The sequence below is a fragment of the Pundamilia nyererei genome, unplaced genomic scaffold (genome assembly GCF_000239375.1).
Source record: "Pundamilia nyererei isolate P.nyererei 1_Seehausen unplaced genomic scaffold, PunNye1.0 scaffold00058, whole genome shotgun sequence".
Classification (NCBI taxonomy): domain Eukaryota; kingdom Metazoa; phylum Chordata; class Actinopteri; order Cichliformes; family Cichlidae; genus Pundamilia; species Pundamilia nyererei.
The window spans coordinates 878,736-900,079 of NW_005187459.1; the positions used below are offsets into that span (position 1 = coordinate 878,736).

The 21,344-nt window shown below is 39.1% G+C and overlaps 1 protein-coding gene across 7 annotated transcripts in view; it reads left to right on the plus strand.

Annotated features, from left to right (window-relative positions):
- The first annotated feature begins 4,591 nt into the window (after positions 1–4,591).
- The window catches only part of ylpm1 (YLP motif containing 1), a 28,955-nt gene continuing 12,202 nt past the window's right edge, over positions 4,592–21,344 (plus strand). For 2 of the 7 annotated variants that reach the window (XM_005734368.2, XM_005734363.1), the window contains exons 1-19: positions 4,592–5,439; positions 5,878–6,105; positions 6,876–6,914; positions 8,021–8,209; positions 9,289–9,800; positions 9,994–12,648; positions 12,853–12,976; positions 13,213–13,354; positions 13,435–13,524; positions 14,542–14,710; positions 14,823–14,846; positions 14,963–15,153; positions 15,244–15,395; positions 15,484–15,546; positions 15,747–15,866; positions 15,950–16,126; positions 16,207–16,290; positions 16,412–16,495; positions 16,590–16,664. In XM_005734368.2, the coding sequence (XP_005734425.1) occupies positions 4,873–5,439; positions 5,878–6,105; positions 6,876–6,914; positions 8,021–8,209; positions 9,289–9,800; positions 9,994–12,648; positions 12,853–12,976; positions 13,213–13,354; positions 13,435–13,524; positions 14,542–14,710; positions 14,823–14,846; positions 14,963–15,153; positions 15,244–15,395; positions 15,484–15,546; positions 15,747–15,866; positions 15,950–16,126; positions 16,207–16,290; positions 16,412–16,495; positions 16,590–16,664 (5,685 nt within the window). In that variant the 5' untranslated portion in view covers positions 4,592–4,872. Of the gene's footprint in view, positions 5,440–5,877; positions 6,106–6,875; positions 6,915–8,020; positions 8,210–9,288; positions 9,801–9,993; positions 12,649–12,852; positions 12,977–13,212; positions 13,355–13,434; positions 13,525–14,541; positions 14,711–14,822; positions 14,847–14,962; positions 15,154–15,243; positions 15,396–15,483; positions 15,547–15,746; positions 15,867–15,947; positions 16,127–16,206; positions 16,291–16,411; positions 16,496–16,589; positions 16,665–21,344 lie in introns of those variants that run through there. The other 5 variants (XM_005734367.1, XM_005734364.1, XM_005734365.1 and 2 more) reach the window with 5 other exon arrangements.

The following is a 21,344-nucleotide window of genomic DNA, read 5'->3' on the forward strand; positions in this document are numbered from 1 at the left end:
AATTTCATTAATCTAATTGTCATCGCTTTCAACCATCCCACTAATAAGTACAAATTAATATGATTAATCAATTTGACGACGTAAACTCATTCAATTACACTTTTTCAAAGGCAAGTGGGTGTGTTGGGGTGATAGGGAGGAGCAAGGTGCTGAAGGGAGGAGGGCGTCTGAGCAGCTTGCTCAGTGAGGAGCCCAGCCCATAAAATTGGAGTCAAGACAATTAGTCATTCTGAATGATAAATAAAAGGTGATAAAATGTCGTGGGCAGGCATCCCACCAACGACAGATCTGATTTAATGAAACATGTTGCTTTCCCTCAGAGAACTAACAGACTATTGGTGCTTTTAGGACTGTAAACCAACCTGTCTCCTTTTTTTTTTTTTGGGAGGACCGCTGTTCTGCGGTAGCTTTGATGGCTGCAGCTCTGGAGGGGGAGGCACAGTCTGTAAACACAAAAGTATCAGAGATTATAGTGGGTGGAAAATAACAAATTCAGACTTTGTGCTTCTAACTTTAACTGCTGTATATGCGGTAACTAATGTAAATGATGCTGTTATAATGCCTTGTTAATTAGTATAAGTCAGGATTACTGTAAAAATTGCCATTACTGTATACTAAAGTCAGGCCAACACATTATTATCTGCTGATATTAGCCTATCACAACTATATAAGCATTTGCAGATGCAATAAAAAAATAGTCTTGGCACTGATAAACATGAAGCAATATTTCTGAATTAAATGCAATTGAAATGTTTAAATTTAAAGGTTTACTTATTCACATAATTAATCATTAAGGAAAATGTATCAGGAAAATGGTAAAGACTGCATGTACAACTGCCAATCAAGTAACCTGCATTTGGCCAGATTCAGTATTTTACATTGTTATGGGAACAGACAGTCACACTGTTTTGTGAAATCCAAAAACACTTCATAACATCCCAAAAGTCAGTGTAAGCCCCCCCCCCCCAAAAAAAACCCCCACTATATAGTGTATATTTTCTTCTTTACTTCCACACTGTAAAAGCAACAGAACATTGCACAAAACCATATTATCTGATGTTTAATTTAACATTTTCACATGAAAAAAAAAAACTATCTTCTAACCATTAATACCATTATGACAGTGGGACAATGGGACAGTGGACAACTGGAATTCATCAAACGCGGTTTCATTATTTACACCAGGAAGGTCAAACTCACTTTACATCATGGGCCACGTGCAACCTATGTGATCTTAAGTGGGCCAGACCAATGAAACTTCCCTTTCTGTCACTCTACAGACATTCAACTCCCTGAGATAACTTAATATAAGAATAAGAAGTACAATTTCTATGGTACATTTTAGTTTTTCTACAAGATCTCTAAGTTGTAAATGAAAGAAATTTGGAAGCACAAATAAATAAATGTGTATAAAATTACAGAAAACATTCTTTGCAAAACAAAACAAAACAGATTTCAACAGTAAATAGTGAAAAAGCAGGAACCTTTTTGTCATTTATTTGTTTATATCAGGGCTGTCAAACTATTCATCCGGGTCCCAGAATTGGCCCACAAAAAACTCCAATAAGACCCACGTACTGCTTTGGAAAATATAAAGGAAGGCATAGACTTTTGATTTTTTTTACTGTATTTTCATGAGCTCTACAGCCCATTCATACTACACCACAGTATCTAAGTAATAGACAAACATTTAAATAACTATCTACAATAGAATTTAAGTTTTATGGTGAGTCCTCTGTAAAAAGAAAACAAAATGAATCAAGAAAATAAACAAATTGCAGAAACTTTCTTTAACAATTACAAGACAGTCTGCTCAATGAGCTACCAGAAAATTTGACTGTAATTTTCTAAGCCCAAATAGTTATGCTGACAGATTTCTTCCATTAAGTCCAGCAGCATTTCTTTATCATGTAGAAAAACTGAGACATGCTGCTCAAATTACACTTATTATTTCTTTTACTAAGACATGTGAAGGATTCATCATGTAGTTAAACTTCTTAAGAGTTTGACACCCTTGGTATATTTATTACTTAATTACTTTAGTGTCATATGAATGGACATGGGTCAGCTGTAAAGGTTAAAATTCTGACCTTTACCTCACAAAAACATGGCCATGCGCTTACAAAGCAAATCAGAGAACTACATGCTTACACTACAAGGTCAGTGATGTACATGATTTACCCTTTTATTCTGTTCTTTAATAGTCCTAATTTAAATGAGGATATTAATAAAGATTCAGATAGTGTGAGCTTTGACAGACTGTTGAGTCCAGAGTCTGTTAACTTGCTGCTGGGATTTGACTTCTATATTTCGGATCTTCCGTGCCGAGGGAAAGATGTGCTGGCACAGCGGTTTAGGTGATGCCCTTTAATGCACTCTATCTTATCAGTCCACAGCATCGCTCTTATTTAAACCAGTGTTTGATTGAGCAGTGTGATGTTGTTTGGGCCTTACATGGGGAATAGTTTATAGAGGCACCGTCTCTAATTTGTGAATTGAGGTATTATAGAGGAGACAATTAGACAGAGGTTCGATCGGCATATCGAGGCTCGGATGCTGACAGTCAAGAGAAGGCTTTCAAATGTCATACCAATTAATCTATCCAGCCATCAAACAATATTCTGGAAACAAAGTCAGGGGGGGCGATCAATCCACATCACTTTTCTCCTCACCGGGTTATGGGAAAATTGATTTGTCAAACAAAGCATTTTGGAAGCAGTGCATGGACTTGTTTGGGATCCATTAGCCTCCATTGAGCATTTTGTTTAACATAGGATTTTCATCTCAGAGAAAATGCCGTGTCCTCAATACTGTGAGCTACAACTTTACGATTTCTGATTTCTTTGTTCTTGCTTAGAAAGCTTTCTAAACTGCTGATGAAGATCGAAAAGGGGCTAACTTCTTCACTGGTGTTTTTCTTTACATGTCTAAAAGTCGATAAATATTTAAATGTTATAGTTTCAACCCAGCTTTCAACGCACCATAAAAATATATATGACAATAAGCGTCAAACGTTTCTCCTATCCAAAAGCATTGGTCCCTAGTGTCACCATTATTGTGTACTGTGGGGTTATTCTGCCATCCAATACAGTGTGGCTGCCCTAAGCTCTATCATGAATCCTCTGTGCGGTGTATTGTCCTAAGACAGAACTGTATCACATTGTGCCCGTCATGCTGTTTTAGAGGGGAGAGAACTTCCTCTATGGGATTTCTCCCACCCCCATCCCCTGATAATGTATCTCTCCCTAAAGGCTAGGCCTCCGTGACCTTGTCTTATTCATCGAGGGCGTCTTAAGTGAAAGAACTGAATCCTGAATGGGCCATTTCCCCTCTTTTAACACCCCTTGAATGTCATCAGTGAAATATGAAGTCATTAGGCGATATTAAAACACTGCTGACAAACTAATTAACGGGAGACATTAAACAGGACCAGCTTGATTAATCCGCTTTAACGATTATTTTTAAGTGGTTCTGGTCAAAATTAATACAGATTTACTGGTGATCTTAAGAAAAAAACACTCTTATGTGTATCAGACCTCAAGGGCAACCTAAAGTCACTGGTCCTTTACCCACCACAGATCTCATCCTGTACGCTGCTAAACCCACTTCAAACACAGCCTGAACTCCCACAGTTGGTTTCTCAGTCAATGGATAAAACTTACGGAACTATATGAAAACACTCATAGACTGTACATACAGTCTGTGGACACACACACGGGTAGATGGATGGATGGATGGATGGATGGAACTCACATTGCAGAATAATATTGATAATAAAAAAAGTATTTTCATATCATCTCATATAGAATTTTTTACTCAGTACAATGTAATAAAACATTTCTGTGAATACTTCTTGTTGGTTTATATTTCTAATTAGTGATGGCTTTTGCAATTTGCATTGTGTGACCTTTCAGTCCAAAATCGTTAAGTGCTCAATTTTTTCCAGTAATAATAATAATGATGATAATAATAATAATTTGTTTGTACCTTTGTATGTTATTTTGTTTTGTTTGTTTGTTTATTTTTCGAGGGGGGGGGGGGGGGGAAACAGGACGACGCGGGAATGTGCTTGTAAATGTCTCCCTCTTGTGGTAATAGAACAAAAACAGCAACGTATGTGTTCCGAGATGGCATGAAAACTCAGCAAGTGATCAGAAACAAAGCAGACGCCTTTCATTTATTTATTTATGTATTTAATTGAGTGTTTTGCATCCATAATAATAACTTGTTTCTCTATTATGGTACAAATGCTTGATTAGGTAGATATCAACAATTAAAACAGATGCTTTGACTAAAGACATTTTGATTACTGATGGGCAACACTGATACAGATAATATATAATCATTATTATAGATCATAACAACAACGAAAACGACAACAACAACAACAACAACAACAATGATCAGAAAAAAGAAGCAGACGCTAACAACAATAAAAAACAAAAAAAACTATTTTACAGATCAAACAAAAGACAAAAAATGTAATGTATTGTTAAGTTAAAAATGTATATACTGCAGATAACTTAAAAAATATATCACGATTAAACGTTCAGCGCTTGACCGGATGTCATCATCTAATGTGTTTCCGTCATCAGCAGTGTGCCGTCTAATGTCGGTCGCTCAACTGCAAAACCGTATGAACATTTTTCTAATATAGTTTCACAGCGTTACATCATATCCTACAACGGATAGCTGTTATTTAATCTGTGTTGATATCTTTATTTAATGTGTTAATGCTCAGTGGGGAAATTAGAATGTAGCCGTCGTTTTGTTTAAAAAACGTAGGTCGACGTTAGCTGTTAGCTTTGGAAGCCGCTCTGAGCTAGGCTGTATGTGCCTCCACAAAGGCCGTGTGCTGCTTTGTTTTTAACGATGTATCCTACCTGGGGAAATTACGGTGCACCTCAGTCCCAAAACTATGGAGGTGCTGGGCCCCGTAAGCCACTGGCTGGCAGCCACACTGGCCAGGCTCCCGGATTCGGCGGTTTCGAGGCCTCTTCCAGCGGCTCGTTGTTTTCCAGCTTGCAGGAGCAGCACCTCCAGCAGATGCAGCAGCTGCAGATGCTCCACCAGAAACAGCTCCAGTCTGTATTACAACACGGCAACAATGCCAGTACTGCTGCTCCTGCATACGGCGTTGCACACGCTGGTGGGTACATGGGGTCGTCGTGGCGTCCAGAAGGACCTGCACATGTAGACAGCGGCGCTGGCGCTCAGTCCTACTTTAAACCAGAAGAGACTTCAGCGACGAGAGTACCCCCTGCTCCCAAACAGGGTCACCAGCAGCCTCCTCCACTTCCTCCGCAACCGCATCCCACCGATACCCAGCCTGTGCCTCCCCCTCCAGAGCCGCAGCCATCAAAGCCACCAGAGAACAGCAGTCCTCCCAAACCCAAGGAGGCCCCCACGGCAGAAGACGAGAAATCCTTACCATTGCAGGTAATGGCTTTTAGTGTTGAATTACTAATAATATACATGAAATTGGTAAATAACAAAGACATATGAAGGTACATTGCACTATTTAACAGGAAAACACCGTTCAACCCAAGCTAGTGAAGAGTACAATATATTATTATTTTTAAAATGTAATTTTCAGCTAGGGAAGCTTGGACCCTAATTTGATATTTTACTGTTAAGCCACCTGATTCTTAATAATACCACCAAGTAAATATCCTGAGCTTTTTAATCTGAAGTATAAATTTAAGAGAAGTGTGACATATTCTTAACTTCCTAGCCTTCTTAATTTAAGAAGGTACAGCATAAAGAAATCCTACTCCTTTGTTTTTGTTTCTAAGTATGACTCGACTTCTCCTGTAATTATCCAAGATTATTGTGTGAAAATGGCTGAACAGATCTTCTTGTAATTGTTTCTGCAAGGAGCAGCAGCAGCTCTGGTACAAACAGCATCTTCAGAATCTGCAGAAACTGAAGCAAGAGAGAGCCAAACAGAATCAGAAAGATGGAGATGGCTCTTTTCCCCTGCCACCACCCCCAGGCAAAACAGCTCCTCCGCCCCCTCCATTAGAACCACCAAAAAGCACACCACCACCCCCGCCGCCTAAAGAGGAACCTCCAACACCGCCACCACTACCTGAGGAAGTAAGGGTAAGAATTCCTACACCATTGGATGCATAAACAGTGAACGCCATCAATTTGCACATTAATATCTTATTAGTTTGCTACAATGAAAGCAGTGCAAAATGTGTTGGAATTTGTAAGTGATATCGGTTTTCAATAGAGCTGAACTCTAAAAGTGAGCTTAACCCACACATCTCTGTAGGATTATCCGGATTTCTGCTTGAGGCTAGCATGTCAAGGCTTCCAGTTAAAAATTTGACTTGCATTGTGGATAATATATAAGAATTAACACATAAATAGTTTCCTAATTTGATAATTTTTTAAAAATAATTTGCGATACAACGTACTATTAAAATATTGCATAAGTCATAAAATACATTTTAACAGCATGGCTTGCTCTCTGTGAATTAAACGTTGGTGTGTGCTCAAAGTTTATATTATAGGTTTGTCAAACTAAATATATGAATAATAATAAAATAATAATGCATTTGAATGCTGTAATGGACAATTAAAATTTCCTGGGCTGCACCGAATTCTGTGGATATCTGAGATCATTTATTTATTTATTTATTTTTGCAAATTATTAATGAAGGCTTTACCTCTACCAGCAACTATTCAAGAAGCAGTCACAGATAAAATGTTTGTCCGTTTGCCTGGGAATTTAAGCAAGTTGCATAGTGTTAACATTACCAGTGTTTTATTCAATAGCCTCTAAGAACACACCACAACCAGTATTAAGAGAAATTAGTTTGTTCCTGAATCTAAACACTGTTTATATTGTTTACATAAATTTACAGAGTGAAAATGTAGGAAAACCACCTACATTTACAGACACAGTAAGTCACACTACCCATTCTGCCATTATTGTAGTGTTCCTCGATAAACTCACTGGATACTCCATTAGGTACACCTTTTTAGTACTGGTTTGGGCCCACCTTTTCCTTCAGAACGACCTTAATTTATCATGGGATAGATTGAACAAATTCCTGGAAACATTCCTTTGACATATTGGTCCATATAGACATGATGGGATCGTACAGATGCTGCAGATTTGGTGGCTGTACATCATTGTTGGGAATTTCCCATTCTACCACATCCTAAAGGTACTTTATTGGATTGAGATTTGGTGAGCGGTGAGGTCATTTGAGTACAGTGAACTTGTTGTCATGTCTTCTGCTTCTATAGTGTATCTGCCTAAAAGTGTTGTGCATTCAGAGATGCTCATCTGCATATCTTGGAAGAACAAGTAGTTTTTTAAGTTACTGTTCCCTTCTTATTGGCTTGAAGCAATCAGACCATTATCCTCTGTCCTCTGGCATCAACAAGGCACCTCGAAGAAAATTATCCCTTACCAGATAATTTCTTTTTTTTGGACCATTCACTGCAAACCCTAGAAAAAAGAAAATGATTGAAAATGCATGATTTAGAGTCACTTAAATCACCTTTCTTCCCCACTCTGATGCTCAGTTCAAACTTCAGCAGGTCGTCTGGACCATGACCTCATACTGAAATACATATTTGCTGCCATTTAGTTGCTAATTAGAAACTTGCGTTAACAACCAGGTAAACAGGCATACCTAATGAAGTAGCGGGTCAGTGTATTTTATCCCATTGTTTGTGTTAACTGCCATAATATGAATTAAGTGGCTTAAGTGTGCAGGAATCAACCACTTTCATTCATCCTTCCCATTGTAATTGTAATAGTGTTTGTAATGGCTCTTTCCCAGTTATAGTACTCATCCCATGTCCAATATTTCAGCAATATGAGCAGTATTTTAAGGCACTCTTACCTAAAAATGTTTTTGCTCTCAATAGTGTCTTGGATTCATCGTAAAGTAATTTCCTTCCTTTCATTACAAACTGCATACACTTTTTTTTAAAAGAAAAATTGTGATTTACAGTGATATACTGTGCTATAATTTTTTCTTGTTTCTGTTTAAAGCCTGAAGTACCAAAAGACCCAGAGGAAGCTGCTCGCCTTCAGCAGTTACAGGCTGCAGCAGCACACTGGCAACAAGTTCAACAGCAGAGAGCCGGTTTACAATATCAGGCTCTCATGCAACAACATGAGAAGCTTCAGCAGATTCTGGAGCAATACCAACGCCTCATTCAACAGCCTGCAAACCTACAGGTAGGTAAATGGCCAATGGCATCTTGATGGCCAATAAGTTTTCAGTTTCATGTGTAATGTCTGAGTAATTACTTTGTTATAACTTATGTACAGTTGTAATTACTTTCTTATAACTGTATGTACAGTTGCATCTGGAAATATTTAAGCAGTGACACAGCTTCCATGATTCCTCCTATGCACTTTTGGACCATTCTCTTTAAACTCTAGAGATGGTATTGTGGGAAAACTCTTGGGGTGCAACAGCTTTGTTACAGTTGGCTTAATATGAGTGCACAGCATATCCTTATACATGTCTGAAGTCAATGGGATTCACATCATCCCTAAACATATAGTGAAGCATGCCCATGTATCATATTGCTTCGACTGTGTTTGATAGGTGGTGTTATGCTTTAAATCATGAGCTGGTCCCAGCTTTCTTTGTGCTTTCTGCTGATTATTCTGTATTCTGTCTGGCTTTTTGTTTTTTGGCAGGTTCAGCCATTCTCCATTTTAAGGCTGATGAATAGTTTGCGCCTGGTGTTAAACCTTCTGTATTTACAGTTATAAAGTCTTCTCTTGGTGACTTGTAAAATTATATGTTTACCTGTTGCAGTTTGTGCTACACTTGGCTGTTTTTTGGGGATAGTTTGTTTTTTGTCTTCACCACGGAAAAGCTCATGTGTTATCATCCACTTCTGTTGTCTGTAGTAAATCTCCAGGCCTTGTTGACTTGCAGAGCAGCTTAAAAACTTGCTACTAATGCTTTCTGCATATCACATGGGATTTGTTTTATATTTGCAGCCTAAGGATGATCTGTTTTCATTAATAGTTTGTTAGATATTGTGTTGTGCTTTCACACCAACCTTTTACCTTCTTAATTAGTTTAGAATTAAAGAATAGCTCAATTCTGTCCATAAAATATCTTTTGAATCATTAACCCAGTTATGTTGGTTCCTAAAAAGAATGTATTTCCTATTAAAAAGCAAAGCCCTAAACCCTTCATTCAATTTGGGTACAAACTCAAATGTGTTTTTCTAAATACTTATCCTATCTGCATGTAAAATTAAGCAATAAATAATCACCAAAATTCTCTTTTGCAGTCAATGTCTGCAGAATTGCAGCTGAGGCACTACGAAATGCAACAGCAACAGTTCACACCTCTATTCCAAGACTGGAATCACTCCTTCACCCTGTGGTATGAGCAATTCCAGAGCTATCCTCATAAAGACCAACTGCAGGATTATGGGCATCAGTGGAAACAGTGGAAGGAACAGATGAATGCAACAAATGCCCACCTTCAAGAAAGAGTGGCTACTCTCACTGCCATGGTACCGTTTGCGTCAAGCCAATATAATAGTGGAATGATGGGACAGTATGGCCAGTACCCTGTACAAGACACGCCTTTGCAGCAGTCAGTAAACCCAGGTATGCAGCAGACCCCTGTTACTGTTGGTCCAAGACTTCAAGGTCCACAGCCTACTGGTTTTGTAACACATTCAGAATCACCTGCTGTGCCCTCAGTTCGAGGAAGTGCCCCTAGTGGCATAGGAGTCCAACCCCCAGTTCCCCCAGTTGTTCAGCCACCAAGTTTCAACAATGTCAGGGGTCCACAGTAAGTTGTAATTGTCTTTTATTACTATGTGTTACTATGTTTTGCTCAGTTATACATTTGGTTATATTTATCTTTTAAAAGCACATCTTTATATGAAATTGCTTCATATTTAATTGTAATTATTGTTTTCTTTAAATGGGGTGTTTTTTTATTTTTATTTCAATTTTTGTTTTTATTTTGTTATATTTCCCAGGGTAAACAACCCCAGATTTGAACAACCACATCAGCGATTTGATGGACCCCCAAGGTTTGACCAACCGCAACAGCGATTTGATGGGCCTCCAAGATTTGACCACCCACAACAACGCTTTGATGGTCCTCCAAGGTTTGACCAACCACCTAACCGTTTTGATGGTCCCCCTCGATTTGACCAACCAAGGCATCGTTTTGATGGTCCACCTAGATTCGATCAACAACGGCAACGGTTTGATGGACCGGCCAGATTTGACCAACCTCGATTTGGGCAGCCACCTAGGTTTGATTCCACAAGGCTCACTGGCCCTTCACCTCGTCTTGAATGTCCACCAAACCTTCAAGAAAAACAGCAGCAAGGAATGCTGCCTAAGGTGGAACCAGTCACTCCGCAACCTCCAACTCCAGATTCTAAGACTCCAGAAAAATTGTCTGATAAGCCGCTATCTGAAAATGAAAAAGATAAATTGAAATTGGTTGATAAGAGCGCTTCTGAAGATATGACAGATGACAACTTACTTTCAACTGAGGGTTTTTTTGTCCAAAGTGAACCAATTCCTCAGACATTACAAACAGATACAAAACCTGAGGATTCAAATAGCAGTGTTACTTTGGACAAAGGTGAGAAATCTGAACCTGTTAACAGTAAGCCCCCTGTAAATACTAGTTCTGCTGTTACATCAAACACTACAACACAAAATTCGCAAAAACCAGATGGACCACTGGGAAACAGCAAACCACCACAGATTCCAAAGTCCTCAGGAAACCAACCAGAGCCACAAAAGCAGTCAAAACTAGATCCTCCAAAACCTCCCCCTGGTCGGGGACGAGGCCAGCCCCCAGTGCCTAGCCAGGTGCGCGGACGAGGACGTGGGCAGAGGAGCAGTGGAGAGTTTAAGGGACAAAACACTGTACCAATTGGGGAAGAGATGGGGGAAATGCCTTATGATTACATGCCCCCTGAAGAAAATGTGGGTATGCAAGAAGAACAAGAAAACTACTATTGGCAAGATCCTTCACATGAACAGTTTGGTGGTGAGGAATCAGAAATGCCCCCAGAAGAAATGTGGATGCCAGAAGAACATCACTTCACAGAGGAAGAGTACTATCAAGAGCCAATAGGAGGACCCCACATGGGGAGAGGTAGGCCTCCAATGATGAGAGGAAGGCCCCCAATGCCTAGAGGTGGTCCTCCTATGGGAAGAGGTGGTCCTCCCATGGGAAGAGGTGGTCCTCCCATGGGAAGAGGTGGACCCCCTATGGGTCGGGGAGGTCCTCCTATGGGTCGAGGAGGACCACCAATGGGTAGGGGAGGACCACCAATGGGTAGGGGAGGACCACCAATGGGTAGGGGAGGGCCACCAATGGTTAGGGGAGGGCCACCAATGGGCAGAGGTGGACCACCAATGGGTAGAGGTGGACCACCCATGGCCAGAGGAGGTCCACCCATGGCCAGAGGAGGTCCACCTATGGGAAGAGGATTACCCATGGGAAGAGGAGGACCACCTATGGGAAAGGAAGAACCAGTGGACAGACACTGGGAAGAAGCTGAATCAAATGAGTACTTAGAGGATGAAGACCCTTACTGGATTGAAAGGAGACCACCAATGAGAGGCATGAGACCTCCATTTCCTCCTGGTCGGGGTCGTCCCCCACGTGGTCACCCTGGTTTCATGCTTCAAGGACGAGGCCGCCCCCATTTCCCACCACATGGGCCAATAGATCACGAGCCATTAGGCCACGGAATGGAATCTGATGATTCCAATATGGATCCATCAATGCATCCCATGTACCATGGACATGAACCCCCTAGCCATGCGATGCATCCTGACGTAGGACGAGGCAGGCATCGTGTGCCACCACCACCTCATGAAATGATAGATCATTTGGAGGAGCCAATATACGATGAGGGAACGGAAGGAGAATTAGATTGGCAGCCACCACCGGGCAGAGGTCCTCCACCACCTCCACATGAGATACTAGATAGGGAAGGACTGAGGAGGAGACCTATGGGTCGGGGAATAGGAAGAGGTATGTGGCCGCCAGGTCCGACACATGAGGATTATGAAGAAGGTTATAAAGAGGGTTATGCTGTAGATTATGATCATGGGGAAGATGGGTATCGCTGTCGGCCACCACCAGACTATCATCCTGATGACTGTCGTCGTGATGCCAGGTATCATGAGTCTGAGTGGGACAGAGAGCATGCTCTCTCAGAGAGGGACTATCCCCCCCACAAGGCACCATCAGAGCCATTCAGAGAACCCCACTGGCAAGAGGAAAGAGAAAGAGGTCACCCATATCAATATGATGAACTTGAGCGGGGGAGAGGAGAACTCAGAATTCGTGAATACAGGGATGAGCCACCTTACCGGAAGGATGAAACATCTTACCCACCTCCTTCAGACTGGGAGAGGCCTTCCAGACGTCCTCCACTGCCAGAGAGAGGGTATCCAATAGACTATGAAGATCGTAGACCTCGCTATGAAGAACAAAGAGAAGAAATTCCTTTGCATATACCTCCACCTACAGCTGCACCTGTAACAAACCTGCCTGAGAGTTCAGTTGAAGCAGCCAGTGGAGCAAATGTACTTGCCCTTTCCCAACGCCAACATGAGATCATCTTGAAAGCTGCTCAAGAGCTTAAACTAATAAGGTAATTTCTAAACATTTACCATTGATTAGGCAAACAAAAACTAGCATCTATCCATGTGATTTACAATTATTTTATTTTCATAGATTGAAAAAAATGTATTTTCTTTGTTTTTTGTTGAAACTCCATAATTTCACACATTCATTTCTGTTTTAATTTATGGTTAAATCATCTGTTTTAACTTAGTAATTCCTTTCGGGTCCACAGGGAATTGCAGGAGGGTAAAACCTCTGGTAGTGAATCCAAGCCTGCACAAACTGATGTTCTGCCAGATTTGCCTGCTGGTCTTCTTGGATTAGAGATTCCACCAGAAGTCAGGAATGCTCTGAAGGTAAATAAAAATCAACTTTATTATTTTAGTCTGCTTGGTGTGACTACATTGATGTAAAAAGACCAAGATAATTGATTATGTCGATTCAAATCCCGTCTGTTTTGTTTTCATCTATTTAGATATTTTTTCCACGTTTTCTCTTTTCTCATAAAATACAATACAATACATAGAATTTTTTTCCTCCATTTTCTTTTAGTTTTACTGTTAGATCATTCTAATATCAAGTATGTTCCCAGGGTATGACTGCAACAACTCAGACAACTGCAGCTGAATCTGTGCCTCGCGATATAAAATCTACTGCCACACATTATCAGCCGTCATTCCCTGCACCTGCAGTGCCGGTTATTCCAAAGACGGTTGATTATGGTCATGGTCATGGTATGAGCAGCTTGTAGTACCTTTTTTTTGGTTTCCAAATGATGTTTTGGATTTATGCTGATGTGCACTTGATATTTTAGAGCCTGGAACCACGGTTGAGCGGATCTCTTATGGTGAGAGGATTGTGTTGAGGCCTGACCCAGTGCCATCGGACCGGGGCTATGAAAAGGGTAGGTTTCAGTTGTATAATGTGAGGTTGGGCAATTTACTCAATAGTCTTAATTTTCCTGTTGTCCCAACATGGGATCACAGAGAATTGCTGGAAGGATGGGTCACCAATCAGGATCCACTAATCCTGTGTGACTGAAACACAAAAAAATTCAGCAGCAAAACAATTCTGAGAAAAACATACAAAATGATGATTTATTTCTCACTTCCACCATAGGCATAAGCTTTGGTGCATGCTAAACAACAAAAGCTGATTTCAAGCAAACATTATGCCAGCTAATGTTAGGCTTGCGTGTCCTAAAAATCAGGCTTTCCCTCTAAAAAAACAAAAACAGGTTGATTCGATTCTCACATTGTCAGTGTCTGATTTGTTAACAGCATTAAATCCACTTACCAACAGAAATGTTTGGTATGTCCAGTATTGCTGTCATTGGACAGAAGTGAGCTTCTCTGTCTCTTTGACTCATATTACACTCCTTTCACAAAGTTTTACACCAGGGGTCCCCAATCCCAGTCCACGAGGGCCGGTGTCCCTGCAGGTTTTAGATGTGGCCTTGATCCATCACAGCTGATTTAAATGGATAAATTACCTTCTCACCATGTCTTGAAGTTCTCCAGAGGCCTGGTAATGAACTAATCATGTGATTCAGGTGTGTTGACCCAGAGTGAGATCTAAAACCTGCAGGGACACCAGCCCTCGTGGACTGGGATTGGGGACCCCTGCTTTACACCCTCCTCTAGAGTAAATGATCATGGACACAATGGAAGCAGTGATCCGACCATCTAAAATGTGTAGCTAAACACCAGCCAGAGCCTGTGATTTTATTCAAATGATTTGAAATATAATGTTTTGTAAAATTATCATGTTTTATGCACAAACAATAGTAGAAACAAGTCAGCTGGCTGCCATACACGTGTCATGCATCAATAAAGAAGTTAACTAAAGTCCTGCATATATATATGCAGGATTTTATTTTATATTTTCTAATACATGGTTATTAACTACTTGATTCTCATAGAACCACTCAGAGATCCTTACGGCAGAGACTCATATTACGAAAGACGATCAGACCCTTACATGGACCGCCGGGAGTACAGCAGAGAGAGGGAATTATACAGAGAGAAGCCAGAATATGAAAGAGAAAGATTTGACAGGGAGCGCTACCCCCTGAGAGAAAGAGATGACAGGTAAGAAGCTTCTTCACCGTTACTGACAGCATTTTTCCCTACCTATGGAGTAGTGTGCTGCTTCTTTATATATATAATATTGTTTTTTATTTGTCTGTATTTTTGATTCAAGCACTCAGGCCATGAATGATGAAAGGTACTATATGACATTGTGTCATACACTGTGATAAGTCTTCACTGTGCCTTTGTGCTAGTCTGAAATATGAAGTTCTGTTGATGAAATGAAACTTATTATGCCCACATTCTCTGTAGATCTCCACTGGCATCTTCTCTACGCTCCGGATACAGGGAGAGGGACCGGGATGTTCGAGATAGGGACCGAAGTGGCAGCCGTGATCCAGATGAACGTTATGGGAGGCCAGGTTATGATAGACCTCCATATGAGCGTGCTATACTTGAGCGTACTGGGCCTGAACGTTACAGCCATAGCCCATCACCTTACAGTAAGTTGAACATGAGGTAACTCAGGGTAAATTGGTAAAGTAAATATCAAATAAGAAAATCTAAGCTTAAGATTTTTTTTTATCCTATAGTGGACAGAAGAAGTTATCCAGATGACAGAGGGCCCCCCACTGCACCACCAGTCCCACCTCCACAACCTCCCCCACGTGTTGAGAAGAAGCCGGAAATCAAGAATATCGACGATATCCTTAAACTACCTGGCAGATTGTCTCGCCCTGAAAGGGTACCAGCTATCACTGCGATCTTAATTCATGCATCAATACCCCACTCTTTAAATGAGCAGCACTCATTGAAGTTCTCTATTTTAACAGATTGTCATAATCATGAGGGGGCTTCCAGGAAGCGGAAAAACCCATGTTGCAAAGCTCATACGGGTGAGTCGAGTCCTTCTAGCAAATTATAGGGTTATGTAATTTGATTGTAAGCTAAATGAACTTTTATAATAAGTGCACAAACAGTAGAACCTTTACTTATAGACTGTCTTTATGTGTCATTAGGTTTCAACATAATAAATGCTCTTTTGTAACGACACAAAATCTTAAATACTCTTTTCTGTCTTGTGGACAATGTTAAGGACAAAGAGGTTGAATGTGGCGGTGCACCTCCCCGAGTTCTTGTTTTAGATGATTATTTCATGACAGAGGTTGAGAAAGTTGAGAAGGACCCAGACACTGGGAAGAGGGTCAAAAAAAAGGTAAGTCTGACAGATGAATTGCATAGAACATGCACTAAAGAAAAATACATGCACGATGTAATGCAGAAAAACCTGTCTTGCAGGCTATGGAGTACGAGTATGAGCTGGAGATGGAGGATACTTACCGGAGCAGCATGCTTAAAACGTTTAAGAAAACCTTGGATGATGGCTTTTTTCCTTTCATTATTTTAGACACTATTAATGACAGGGTTAAACATTTTGATCAGTTCTGGAGTGCAGCTAAAACTAAAGGCTTTGAGGTGAGTTATATTAATGAGAGAGCCAGAAAAACACTCATGTCTGCCCTGTGCTAAAAAGGATTTGTTTCTCTCATTTCAAGGTGTATTTGGCTGAAATCACTGCAGACACTCAGACTTGTGCAAAGCGGAATGTCCATGGGCGCACGCTTAAGGATATAATGAAGGTCTATAAGATCACTTAGCTGATCTCAAATACAGAGATATTTGTTTGGACTGCAAAAAGGGTAACGTTTACTAAACGTATAGATGCAGCGTTCACTTCTCAATAATACATTCTGTATACAGATGTCTAATAACTGGGAGCCTTCACCACGTCACATGGTGCGCTTGGATGTCCGGTCCCTGCTGCAGGATGCTGCTATAGAGGAGGTGAATTTTTTCAGTCTTGAAAAAAAATCAGAAAATTACACTTCTTTGTTACTAATTAAGATAAACCAACATGTGCTTGTTGTATTTTTTTTAGGTTGAAATGGAAGATTTCAACCCTGATGACGAGCCCAAGGAACCCAAGAGAGAAGAGGAAGAAGAGAGTGATCTGGTAGGACATGAAAAGTTTCACTTCATAAATGCGTGGTTCTTAGATTCATATCCACTATTTTTTTTTTCCCATCTGGCTTATCCAGTAATTTTTACACAAGTCATTAGTGTTATCTCGCCACTTCTTGTTTCAGCAAGGTGAGTTTTATGTCTCAAATGAAAAGCAAAACATGTGAAATTCATGGAAACGGTCAGGTTCATTCAAAATAATTAGGCTCGTGCTCTTTTGTGTTTATGTAGCAATTAGAAAATTTACAGTGAAGCTCAAACAAGAGCAGGGAAAATAGTACCAAGACTGAAACATATATATGATATGTATAGCTGGAGCAGTCCATTAACTAAAGGAGGAAAGTACCCCTTTAGTGTCATGGTTTTCTTTTTAGTTTTTCTAGCATTTGCTCAGGTGTCCATGACTGACTTAGTTCAAAATATTTTTCATTCTCAACTCAATGTCAGGGATTAAAAAATGGCTTTAAATGGTTGCTACCTCATGAGAAACTGTCTCACTTCAGTGTCATGATTCTGGTGAAACCAAAACCAGTTGCTCAGTTTTGGTTTCCTTTTATTTTTAAGGCACACTTTTATCTAGACAAATCACATGTAACACAACCCTATAAAAAATTTCTCATTGTGCAAAATGTTTTTACTCTTTACCACCCGCTTTTATTTTGTATGCCGTTACTACAAAGTTGAAAGTTTTTCAAGAAAGAATTGACATTAATTTTTCTGCCAAATTTTGCACCCGAGGTCAACAGTGCCTGTTGAAATGCAGTGCAGTTGAGTTATATTTTAAAAGGAGGTAACACAGCTGTAAAGATTTTCTAACCCGGGCAAATTTGAGTGATGGACATTTTTTTTTCTTTCTATCTAGAATGGTAAAATGAAACTTTCTCTTCACTGTTTGATGAAGCCTTTAAAGCTGTACCACATAAAATACCAACGTCTAAAAGTTTCCAAACGTGTTTCATACAGTATCAAATTCAGTGGCTTGTTCCCACATTGGACTGCTGGGAAAAGGTTTATGAACTCATGAATAAAAATTCAGTAAACCAGTTTCAAGTTAAACTCTCAATTTATTAAATTAAAACTATTATGTTTTGTTTCTGTTTTTTTCTAATATTCGCAAAACATCCCGGGAGCAACACGTTCTTAAAACATACACTATATTTGATGGTTAATAAAGTTTTATTTAATCTTAAATAAAGAAATAACTGAATTTCCTCGAGGAACCCACTCGAGGGATTAATCAAGTTTTATCTAATCTAATCTATAGTGACAAAAATATTGGGCCACTTATATATATTAGACCTGCTGCTGATTTTATGGCATTCCATGCAAAATTTGTCTTCCCTTTGGATCTGTAACAGCTTCCACTCTTCTGGAAGAGCATTTGTGAGGTTGAGCACTGATGTTTCACGAGAGCATTCCTGGGCATGCTCATGGTGAAACAGAAAAGGGCATTCCTCCTAACTATTCCCACAAAGATGGAAGGACAGAATTGTCCAAAATAGCTTGGTAAGAAACAGCATTAAGTTTTCCCTCACTGAGAGAGAAAGAAAAACAAGCCATAGTATTATTCAGTAAGTTTTGGTCTAATTCTTTTGTCCATATAGTGCAGAGGTATTTAATTAAAGTTTAAGGAGGTCCACTTGAGAAAATCTCTTTAAATATAACATAAAGTACAAATCAACAATGTTTATATATGTTTATTATATTAAACATCATATTAATTTTCACAATGAACTGGAGGGAGTCTTAGTAATAAAATGGTAATAATAATAATAGTAAAATGTTCTTTTCTCATTTCAAGTAAAATAAGGTTTACAGTCATAAATGTAAAAAATAGAGCTTTTGAAAAAATTATAGTTGCTTTTCCTGTTTTCTTCATTTTTCCTACATTTGACTACATTTCGCTTCTCAGCTTCAACCCCTCTTTTCTCAGTCTAGTACTCTGACTTACTTCTCCAGACTTATGCATCTCGTCTCCTTGCTTAGTTTTCTGTTTTCACACACACACACACACACACACAGTTTGCTTGACTAAGTAGCATCACCTGGGATGAATTAGAAAGCACACGTCTGTTTTTCTGTGCGCATAAACTGACTGCTATAAAGACAAAGGAAAAGGATGTGCATCTTAAAATAGCCTTAACTTAAATACAAGAAAAGCTACACAGAGTAAAATAGAAACAGTCCATCAGCTTAGTAATAGGTCTGGATTTGGGTCCGGACTGCAAGTGTATTCTCTCATGCTGGTTTTTCTGAAGTAGCACAGGCAGTCTTGGGTAAAAAGACTGACTTTAGTTAAATATATTTTAAATGGCATGATAAAGTTCCCAACTAAACCTATCCTGCTTGGAGTAGGAAATAGCTCATTCAACAACACTAAAAACAGTCAATATTAATAATTACATAAAAGTATCTTAATAATTTTTATTTTATTTCTTCCATTATAATATAAAGATGAGCTCCTGTCCCATGTTGTTAACTGAGACAGTTAACATGTGTGGTGTTAGAGCAGTTAGCAGGCTTAGGGGGATAATTTCATTCCAAACTACTTTTTCAAATCTTTTGTTTAGTGGTTTTTGTTTTATTATTTACCCTGTTTGTACTTTTTATGGCTTTTAGTAGTTTTATGAAATGAATTATGAGAGATTTATCCTGCTGAATTGTTAATATTAGTTCATATGTATTGTGATTACATATTGAAAAATTTCCAGTGCAGACCATTTTTATGCAGGTGTTTTCTCCTTTGTGTGCATATGTCATAATTATAAACTTGACAGATTTTTTTTTTTTGCATATGGCTTCATTTTATTGATACTGAGATGATTTTAATTTATGTAAATAACTTCATGAATAAAGAAAAAAAGAAATTCTAAATATCCCTTAAATTCTAAAATATTAAAGCAACGGACACTTTGCGGTTGTTGTAATGCTAGCATGTATGCAGCAAGTTAAAAAATCCAATGTTATATAGGACTATGTCCTTTTACGAAATGTTATTTATATTCAAAGTTATTTTTGTTCTTATTTATTTAAATATTGTTTGATTACTTAAACCACCAGGTCATTGATTTATCTGAGTATGGTCTATGATTTATGAGATTAAAAGATAAAAATATGGATTGTGCAGAAATGTGCAGTCTGTCATAGGACAAACAGGAAAAAAAACACTAATGTGTAAGGCTGTTTTGACCACTTCAGTCCTGCAGTCCCACATAAAACCTGTGTTATCTTTTTTTGCTGTCTTGTCAAACTAAGATTAACAGTCCATGTAAACTGCAGGTCTCAAACTGCTCTGACATTGAATCAAATTGGGTCACTTTGAAGGGCCGCCATGTTTGTTTTATTATCAGAGCTGTCACTGTAAAATTAAGTTCTTTACATTTTTGTTGATAAATGCTTGGAAAAACTTCAGTTTTGGATTGTAGCCCAATCAACAGTTTAACAGACTCATTAATTCAACCTGTGACAAACTCTGTTTTTGTATGGTGTTGTAACTTGTGATTTCAAGACAATTCAAACAGTAATAGATAGTAAGAATTCTACAGCAGAGTGGATGAGGGGAAAAATTATCTCTTAATTTTATGTATTAATATAACAGGATCCTGGCTTTGAGGTGAGATTACAGATGCCATATGCAAGTGTTTTACTGTAGTTTTTCTCCCTCTTGTTCTTTTTTTTCAAGCATCTTGAAATGCAGGTGACAGTGGTCCTCTTGATAGAATTTAGTCCAAGTTGGGGGAGCTTTTAGGATTTATGTGTGTGAAGCGTGGCTACCACCCTGAGCACCAAAAAACTTCTTTGTATAAATGGTATTTGAAATGTAGTTTTCCTTAAAATAAGCCATAAAAATCCAGTTTCAATCATACAAATACAATTTGCTATGAAAGGATAGTCATCTAACAAAACATAGATAAAATGTACTCTACACACATTACAGAGGCTGGGTACTGGCTCATAGGAAAGCCAGATGTACACAATATTTGATAAGCTTCCACACAAAGCCCACACCTTGCCTGCAATGACTCACACTTTGGCAAAGCCAACAGTGTTCTGATATCATGCATACCCAAAGTACACAACCATTATACAACAGCCGCAAAGCATTGTTATTATGAAAGACATCATTTACAGAAGAATATCTGCCACTGTCAATTATATAAGTAAATCCAGGACATCAGATCATCACGCAACAACTAATATTAGGCTAATGTGTATTTAAAGCTATAGTTGGTGAAAAAAGGACAAGCATAAGAGAAGGGATGGATGTTCTTAATCTCATTCTTGTACTCCAAAAGTGCTTTTTACTTGTGATTCACTGATGACACTTTTTTATCATGTGTATCTCCAGTCACTGGAGATACTTGGGCCATCATCAAATTAACTGTAGCTGCTACAGTTAACTTGAGTGCTCATTTTTTCTCCTGTTCATCCATCTGTTGTCAGTTTATTCCTAGAATTGAGGGCAACCTCAAGTCCAGTTTGGAATTACGTTTGGATTTCCAAGCTGTCTCTTGTTGGATTGGTCTCTTGTGGAGGTACTGTGAAAAACAGATGTGAGCAAGTGTGCCTTAAAAAAAAAACAAGAAGAAAACATTGACATCCCTTAAGACAGGGGTCTGCAACCTTTAACACCCAAAGAGCCACTTGGACCCGGTTTCCACGCAAAAGAAAA